Below are 10,000 nucleotides of genomic sequence, written 5' to 3'. Positions count from 1 at the left end.
CACGTAAAGAAAGTCGCAAATCGACTAACAAGACTAATATGTTGATATTGTTTTGCGACTGCTTTCTCCAGTCGCTAGGCACAGATTTTGAGTCGGAATTCTACGTACGTAAAATTTCAGCAGCAAATTGGTACGTGTGCATCTATCTTAAGGCCGGAACTCCCAACCCCCTCCCCATCCACTTACCCCACCCTCAACCCCTCTCTCTCTCTCTCTCTCTCTCTCTCTCTCTCTCTCTCTCTCTCTCTCTCTCTCTCTCTCTAATATTAATGGTAATAATAATAATTATAATGATAAAGATGATGAGTATGATGATGATGATGATAAAATAATAATAATAATAATAATAATAATAATAATAATAATATAATGATAATAATAATAATAATAATAATAATAATAATAATAATAATAATAATAATAATAATAATTATTATCATTTTTTTTATTATAACAAAAACAATAGACATAATAGCAATAATGTAAACAAGGGAGAGAGAGAGAGAGAGAGAGAGAGAGAGAGAGAGAGAGAGAGAGAGAGAGAGAGAGAGAGAGAGAGAGCTCTGATTCTCGCTGGGCAGGATAGATCATAGCCACTCACCGTCAGACTCGGTTCCAGCAGGGCCGCCAGCCTGTCCGCGATGGAGGAGGCTGCGGCAGGTGACTCCGAGAGGCTGGAGTCACCTGCAGCAGCAGCAGCAGCAGCAGCAGTAGAGCCTGCTGGCTCAATGGCCGTCTGTGTGGCCTGCAGGGTGGCGGCCTGCAGGGCTGAACGGGATGACTTTGCAACCTGAAAAACCCATGGCAATCTATGTTTTCAAGGTCGCCTACTGGTCACCCAGACAGTTTTCCCCATTACGGAGCGAGCTCAGATCTCAAAGACCAATCTTCGGGTAGAACTGAGGCCACACTACACTCCACACACCGAGACAGCGAAGTCACAACCTTTTGAATTATATCTCGTACCAGCTTACAGCTAGGTGAATACTGAACAGGGCTACACATTAAAAGATCGCATATTTGTCTCACCGCACTCGGGACTCGAACCCAGGTCTTTTCTGTTGTGAGCCGAGTGTGTGTGTGTGTGTGTGTGTGTGTTCACTATTTGATCTGCTGCAGTCTCTGACGGAACGAGCTCAGAGCTCATTATTTCCGATCTTCGGATAGGCCTGAGACCAGGCACACACTACACACCGGGACAACAAGGTCACAACTCCTTGATTTACATCCCGTACCTACTCACTGCTAGGTGAACAGTGAACAGGGGCTACACTTGAAAGGAGACACACCCAAATATCTCCACTCGGCCGGGGAATCGAACCCCGGTCCTCTGGCTTATGAAGCCAGCGTTCTAGCCACTGTGCTACCGGGCATATTGTTGGTGTGTGTGTGTGTGTGTGTGTGTGTGTGTGTGTGTGTGTGTGTGTGTTTAATCTGCTGCAGTCTCTGACGAGACAGCCAGACGTTACCCTACGGAACGAGCTCAGAACTCATTATTTCCGATCTTCGGATAGGCCTGAGACCAGGCACACACCACACACCGGGACAACAAGGTCACAACTCCTCGATTTACATCCCGTACCTACTCACTGCTAGGTGAACAGTGAACAGTGAACAGGGGCTACACGTGAAAGGAGACACACCCAAATATCTCCACCCGGCCGGGGAATTGAACCCCGGTCCTCTGGCTTGTGAAGCCAGCGCTCTAACCACTGAGCTACCGTGTGTGTGTGTGTGTGTGTGTGTGTAATGGTTGGAAGTTAATTACAGTTTGCAATGATTAATAGAATACAACAATGTAATGTAACAATGTAGTTCATCATTCTGAAAGTCAACAAGTGTTTGGTGAGTGACTGTTATCTGTCAACATTGTTCAGAGTCAATACAGTACGTGTGCTGAACTACAAACAATGTATTGTAATTGAACCGTGCACCACGTACTATGTAGTGCAGGACCTATCGGTTAAGCCTTAAGGCGTGCTCAACACACAAAGTCAGTCAGTAAGAAGAGAAGAGTGACTGAGGTGCAAGCACACCTAATGTGAGGACACACTCACCCTGGTGACGGTGGTGACCACGTGGACGTCAGGAAACACTGCCGCCCTCCTCCTCCTCCTCCTCCTCCTCCTCCTCCAGCAGATGGTCTGCATCCTCAATCACCTCGTAAGCTTCCTGTCGTGTTGATGGAGTGCGCAGCTCCTGCAGCATGGCGTGCAGCGCCTCCTCTCTCTGCCGCACCTTCTCCTGCCTGCCCTCCACGCGGGAGTCCTCGCGGCTTATCGCCTCCAGGCACCCTTGCTCTGGTCCACCAGCGTCTGGAGGTCGTCCTCCAGCTGCTGCTGGCGGCCACACCACCCACCCAGGGTTGTCCGGTAGTCTGCCAGCTGGCTCTGCTCCTCCTGGCAGGAGCGGATGGCGGCCAGGACCTTTGCCTCTTGCTCCTGCAGCAGGGACCGTGTCCTCTTGCTGAGTCCCGCTGTGGCCCTTGGTGCAGGCTGTGTCACTGCTGCCGGAGCTGTCAGCTGCTTTTCTGGCTTGGGTGCCACACAGGCCAGTCCTGCACCTCTCATCTTCCTGATAAAGGCCTCTGTGATATAGGAGATAGGGAACTGGCCGGCCTCAGGCAGGGCGTGACTCACCCTGCACGTGGGGCACGTGACGGCACCCTGCTCCTTCAGTTCATTAATGCACGGCGTGCAAAGTGTATGCCCACACGGCAGGTTGCGTGGCCGCCTGTGGGTGTCGTCAAAGGTGTTGAGGCACACAGGGCAGTCCTCTACGTTGTCGTCCTGGAAGAAAGAGACAGCGGCGTGAGGGACACACTGTACACAAGATATGGAGGAAAGAAACACATGTCAATCCCTATAAACTACTACTACTACTACTACTACTACTACTACTACTATCACTCTCTTCTACCTCTCTCGTTCTCCCAATATTCTTACTTCTATTCCTTCAAATTATTCTTCATTACTTTCTACTACATCTTTGCATTATAACACCTCTTCTTCATCAACAGAACACAAGAGAAGAGAATCAAACATACCAAACACTTTTCTACTACTATTTCTTTACTTCCAAACCTTTCTACTTTTCTATTTTCCCAACACCCTTATTTATACACCTTTAATAAACTCTTCATTACTTTCTACTACATCCTTGCATTATACCACCCTCCTCTTTAACAAAACACAAACAAAAATTAACAAAACACAAAACACGTCAAACTGTCTACAACGCCTGCCTACTACAACTACATTCACCCTCTCGCACCTTCCTCTCCTTCCCAACCTCCTCATTTCTACACCTCTAGTCAACTCAAGCCAGGGCGGTGAAGGAAGGCACTCACCACTCAGGGCTCGTCAGTACTTCCTTGCCATCGAAGCTGAATATTCTCGGTTTCTGCATGAAGCGACCGCCATCACCTGAGAATATCCCGCGCCAGGTGTTGAAGAGAACCTCCCCCTGTGCAGGTAAACAAAGGTACGCACAGGTAAGTGAAGTTAGAAGTGGTTATGGTAGTAAATACAGTGAAATCCAGGTAAATGAAGGTGAGTGTAGGTAAATGTAGGTATGCACAGGTAAGGCAGGATGAAAATTAGGTAAAACAGAAGTACATATAGGTAGAAATAGGTAAAACAGTAAACACATGTAAAAAATAGGTAAATACAGGTATATATAGGTAAAACACAGGTTAATATAGGTAAAACACAGGTATATATAGGTGAAATATAGGTAAAACGTAGGTAAAATAGGTAAATACAGGTAAATAAAGGTAAATAAAGGCAAAACATAGGTAAATACAGGTGTAAATAGGTAAAACACAAGTGAATATAAGCAAATACACTCACCAACACCCAGACGTATCTTTCTTGCGAATAATAAATAATAAATGATAAGCAAAAGTGAAGTTAATACATAAGGCTCCTCCTCCTCCTCCTCCTCCTCCTCCTCCTCCTCCTCCTCCTCCTATTTCTTCTTCTCTTCTTCACTTCATCATCCTCATTTTTACCAGAGAGAGAGAGAGAGAGAGAGAGAGAGAGAGAGAGAGAGAGAGAGAGAGAGATTTCTGGATTTCAAACAGTGCAGCTTGTTGATAACGTAACAATATTATTGTTATTATTATTATTATAATTAGTAGTAGTAGTAGTAGTAGTAGTATAGTGTGTGTAGTAGTAGTAGTAGTAGTAGTAGTTGTAGTTGTAGTAGTAGTAGTTATAATAATTTCATCAACTCGTGTGTGTGTGTGTGTGTGTGTGTGTGTGTGTGTGTGTGTGTGAACAGTATAGTAGTACATGTAATGAGTTGAAATATACAGAGTTGTGCTTTGACTGACCAGTGACCAGTGACAAACTTAACACGGGGATGGGCTGTCTAGTATGTGGTGTGTGGTGTGTGGTGAGTGGTCTGGTGTGGTGGTGTGTGGTGAGTGTTTGTGGTGGTGTGTGGTAGTGTTTGGTGTGTGTTGAGTGGTGAGTGTGTAGTTTGTGGTGGTGTGGTGTGTGGTAGTGAGGTGTGCCACGTACAGTCTCACCCGAAGATCAGTAATAATGAACGAACTTTCAGCTCGCAGTGAGAGGGTGACGGCTGGTGGTGGTGGTGGTGGTGGTGGCTGTTCCCTCCTGATAACCAGTACAGGCCTTTAACACACACACACACACACACACATGTGACAGGCGTGTGGCGAGCAGTCTGTTGGTGTCTAGTGTCTAGTGTCCAGTGACCATCTTGTCCAACCAGCGCGTGTCGTGCAGGACAAGAACAGGACTGATCGTTCCAGCCTGACAGACAGACTCCTGCCGACCCCGGGCCCAGGGTGAGGGAGGAAGATGTACACAAAGCATGAAACACTATTACACAACATATCATTTCACACTGCAATGCACAACAAAAAGTAAAACTTAAAGAAAATTCACAATGAAAAAATAAATAAACAAATAATCACAATAAAGAGAAAAATAACACTTAATCCCCCAACCACAAAACAAGAGAGAAACAGATAAGCTGAGGGAAAATAACGGTGACATCACTACCTCCAGCCCTCCTCACTCCTCTCTCCCTATCCCTCACTCAATGCATCGCGTCTCTCAGGTACGTATGCCTCCTGCTCTACACACACACACACACACACACACACACACACACACACACACACACACACACAGGTCTGAGTTCTGTGTTGTACAACATAGTTGTGTCTGTGTGGCCTTCCTGCTGGCCATTCCTGTCCCTCACTCTTCATAATACAGGGATGTGATGCTTCACCCATACAAAATAATATGCTGTGTTTTGCTTCAGTTTGCGAAGGAGTGAAGGTGGAAGAGTGCGTGTAGAGAACGATAAAATGTTGAAAACAAGCTAGTATAGAGAATCCAAAGTAAAAGAACAAAAACGTGGTATTTTAGTAGTTTTTAGCTTTTTCACCAAATCACAGAAATGCTACCAAAACACACTATTTGTCTAAGGAACTGAAATATGTCAAATATGGGTTCTTTTGGTGTATTACAGCGTTTTATGCACCAACGCTCTGAAAGGAAGGCAAAACACACTATATGTCTAAGGAACTGAAATATGTCAAAAATGTGATATTTTAGTGTAATTCAGCGTTTTATGCAACAAAACTCAGAATAGCAGGCAAAACACACTATTTGTGTAAAGAACTGAAATATGTCAAAATGGGGTTATTTTGGTGTATTCCAGCGTTTTATGCACCAAAACTCAGAAATACAAGCAAAACATACTATTTGTCTTAAAAACTGAAATATTTCAAAGATGTGTTATTTTGGTGTATTCCAGCGTTTTATGCAACAAAACTCAGAATAGCAGACAAAACACACTATTTGTGTAAGGAACTGAAATATGTCACAAAGACGGGTTATTTTAGTGTATCTAGCGTTTTATGCACCAAAACTCAGAAATGCAAGCAAATCACACTATTTGTATAAGGAATTGAAATATGTTAAAAATGGGTTATTTTGGTGTATTCCTTCGTTTTATGCACCAAAACACATAAATGCTACCAAAACACACTATTTGTCTAAGGAACTGAAATATATCATATATGGGTTCTTTTGGTATATTCCAGCGTTTTATGCACCAACACTCTGAAAAGCAGGGAAAACACACTATGTGTCTAAGAAAATGAAGTATGTAAAAGATGTGATATTTTAGTGTTATCCATCGCTTTATGCAACAAAACTCAGAATAGCAGCCAAAACACACTATTTGGGTAAGGAAAGGAAATATGTCAAAATGGGGTTATTTTTGTGTATTCCACCGTTTTATGCACAAAAACTCAAAAGTGCTGGCGAAAAACACTATTTGTTCAATGAACTAAAATATGTAAAAAATGGGTTATTTTGGTGTATTCTAGCGTTTTATTCACCAAGCTCAGAAATGCTGGGAAAACACTCACTATAAGTGATAAAACGTCTTATTTATTTGTTTTTAAGGTGTTTTATAAACTATCTCGATTGAAAATTTAGTTTATTCGACATATTACATTGTTTTGCTTCAGAACGATAAAATTGATGAAAACAAGCTAGTATAGAGAATCCAAAGTAAAATGAACAAAAACGTGGTATTTTCGTAGTTTTTTAGCTTTTTTCCACCAAACCACAGAAATGCTACAAAAACACACTATTTGTCTAAGGAACTGAAATATGTCAAATATGGGTTCTTTTGGTGTATTACAGCGTTTTATGCACCAACGCACTGAAAGGCAGGCAAAACACACTATATGTCTAAGGAACTGAAATATGTCAAAAATGTGATATTTTAGTGTAATTCAGCGTTTTATGCAACAAAATTCAGAATAGCAGGCAAAACACACTATTTGTGTAAAGAACTGAAATATGTCAAAATGGGGTTATTTTGGTGTATTCCAGCGTTTTATGCACCAAAACTCAAAATTGATGGCGAAAAACTCTATTTGTCTAATAAACAGAAATATGTGAAAAATGTGTTATTTTGGTGTATTCCAGCGTTTTATGCTACAAAACTCAGAAATGCAGGCAAAACACAATATTTGTCTAATGAACTAAATAGTAAAAAATGGGTTATTTTGGTGTATTCTAGCGTTTTATGCACCAAACTCAGAAATGCTAGGAAATCACTATACGTGTTAAAACGTCTTATTCATGTGTTTTTAAGGTGTTTCATAAAAAAAAAACTATCTCGAATGAAAATTTTGTTTATTCGACATTTTACATTGTTTTGCTTCAGAACGATAAAAATGTTGAAAACAAGCTAGTATAGAGAATCCAAAGTAAAAGAACAAAAACGTGGTATTTTAGTAGTTTTTAGCTTTTTCACCAAATCACAGAAATGCTACCAAAACACACTATTTGTCTAAGGAACTGAAATATGTCAAATATGGGTTCTTTTGGTGTATTACAGCGTTTTATGCACCAACGCACTGAAAGGCAGGCAAAACACACTATATGTCTAAGGAACTGAAATATGTCAAAAATGTGATATTTTAGTGTAATTCAGCGTTTTATGCAACAAAATTCAGAATAGCAGGCAAAACACACTATTTGTGTAAAGAACTGAAATATGTCAAAATGGGGTTATTTTGGTGTATTCCACCGCTTTATGCACCAAAACTCAGAAATGCAAGCAAAACATACTATTTGTCTTAAAAACTGAAATATTTCAAAGATGTGTTATTTTGGTGTATTCCAGCGTTTTATGCAACAAAACTCAGAATAGCAGACAAAACACACTATTTGTGTAAGGAACTGAAATATGTCACAAAGACGGGTTATTTTAGTGTATCTAGCGTTTTATGCACCAAAACTCAGAAATGCAAGTAAAACACACTATTTGTATAAGGAATTGAAATATGTTAAAAATGGGTTATTTTGGTGTATTCCTTCGTTTTATGCACCAAAACACAGAAATGCTACCAAAACACACTATTTGTCTAAGGAACTGAAATATGTCAAATATGGGTTCTTTTGGTATATTCCAGCGTTTTATGCACCAACACTCTGAAAAGCAGGCAAAACACACTATGTGTCTAAGAAAATGAAGTATGTCAAAAATGTGATATTTTAGTGTATTCCATCGTTTTATGCAACAAAACTCAGAATAGCAGCCAAAACACACTATTTGGGTAAGGAACTGAAATATGTCAAAATGGGGTTATTTTGGTGTATTCCACCGTTTTATGCACCAAAACTCAAAAATGCTGGCGAAACACACTATTTGTCTAATGAACTAAAATATGTAAAAAATGGGTTATTTTGGTGTATTCTAGCGTTTTATGCACCAAACTCAGAAATGCTGGGAAAACACTCACTATACGTGTTAAAACGTCTTATTTATGTGTTTTTAAGGTGTTTTATAAAAAAAAACTATCTCGATTGAAAATTTAGTTTATTCGACATATTACATTGTTTTGCTTCAGAACGATAAAATTGATGAAAACAAGCTAGTATAGAGAATCCAAAGTAAAATGAACAAAAACGTGGTATTTTCGTAGTTTTTTAGCTTTTTTCCACCAAACCACAGAAATGCTACAAAAACACACTATTTGTCTAAGGAACTGAAATATGTCAAATATGGGTTCTTTTGGTGTATTACAGCGTTTTATGCACCAACGCTCTGAAAGGCAGGCAAAACACACTATATGTCTAAGGAACTGAAATATGTCAAAAATGTGATATTTTAGTGTAATTCAGCGTTTTATGCAACAAAACTCAGAATAGCAGGCAAAACACACTATTTGTGTAAAGAACTGAAATATGTCAAAATGGGGTTATTTTGGTGTATTCCAGCGTTTTATGCACCAAAACTCAGAAATGCAAGCAAAACATACTATTTGTCTTAAAAACTGAAATATTTCAAAAATGTGTTATTTTGGTGTATTCCAGCGTTTTATGCAACAAAACTCAGAATAGCAGACAAAACACACTATTTGTGTAAGGAACTGAAATATGTCACAAAGACGGGTTATTTTAGTGTATCTAGCGTTTTATGCACCAAAACTCAGAAATGCAAGTAAATCACACTATTTGTATAAGGAATTGAAATATGTTAAAAATGGGTTATTTTGGTGTATTCCTTCGTTTTATGCACCAAAACACATAAATGCTACCAAAACACACTATTTGTCTAAATAACTGAAATATGTCATATATGGGTTCTTTTGGTATATTCCAGCGTTTTATGCACCAACACTCTGAAAAGCAGGGAAAACACACTATGTGTCTAAGAAAATGAAGTATGTAAAAGATGTGATATTTTAGTGTTATCCATCGCTTTATGCAACAAAACTCAGAATAGCAGCCAAAACACACTATTTGGGTAAGGAAAGGAAATATGTCAAAATGGGGTTATTTTTGTGTATTCCACCGTTTTATGCACAAAACTCAAAAATGCTGGCGAAACACACTATTTGTTCAATGAACTAAAATATGTAAAAAATGGGTTATTTTGGTGTATTCTAGCGTTTTATTCACCAAGCTCAGAAATGCTGGGAAAACACTCACTATAAGTGATAAAACGTCTTATTTATTTGTTTTTAAGGTGTTTTATAAAAAAAAACTATCTCGATTGAAAATTTAGTTTATTCGACATATTACATTGTTTTGCTTCAGAACGATAAAATTGATGAAAACAAGCTAGTATAGAGAATCCAAAGTAAAATGAACAAAAACGTGGTATTTTCGTAGTTTTTTAGCTTTTTTCCACCAAACCACAGAAATGCTACAAAAACACACTATTTGTCTAAGGAACTGAAATATGTCAAATATGGGTTCTTTTGGTGTATTACAGCGTTTTATGCACCACCGCACTGAAAGGCAGGCAAAACACACTATATGTCTAAGGAACTGAAATATGTCAAAAATGTGATATTTTAGTGTAATTCAGCGTTTTATGCAACAAAATTCAGAATAGCAGGCAAAACACACTATTTGTGTAAAGAACTGAAATATGTCAAAATGGGGTTATTTTGGTGTATTCCAGCGTTTCATGCACCAAAACTCAAAAT

The 10,000-nt window shown here is 39.6% G+C and overlaps 1 protein-coding gene across 1 annotated transcript in view; it reads right to left on the bottom strand.

The window, feature by feature from the left end:
• LOC123508317 overlaps nucleotides 1-10,000 on the bottom strand; it is a 60,906-nt gene that overhangs the window by 4,394 nt on the left and 46,512 nt on the right. The window contains exons 2-5 of the mRNA XM_045261927.1: nucleotides 3,370-3,465; nucleotides 2,714-2,822; nucleotides 2,161-2,618; nucleotides 602-790 (exon numbers count right to left, since the gene is read on the bottom strand). Coding sequence (XP_045117862.1) covers nucleotides 602-790; nucleotides 2,161-2,618; nucleotides 2,714-2,822; nucleotides 3,370-3,465 — 852 coding nt within the window. The remainder of the gene's footprint in view (nucleotides 1-601; nucleotides 791-2,160; nucleotides 2,619-2,713; nucleotides 2,823-3,369; nucleotides 3,466-10,000) is intronic.

This window comes from Portunus trituberculatus, chromosome 3 (assembly GCF_017591435.1).
Source record: "Portunus trituberculatus isolate SZX2019 chromosome 3, ASM1759143v1, whole genome shotgun sequence".
Taxonomy (NCBI): Eukaryota; Metazoa; Arthropoda; class Malacostraca; order Decapoda; family Portunidae; genus Portunus; species Portunus trituberculatus.
This window is presented reverse-complemented; position numbering and strand designations above follow the sequence as displayed.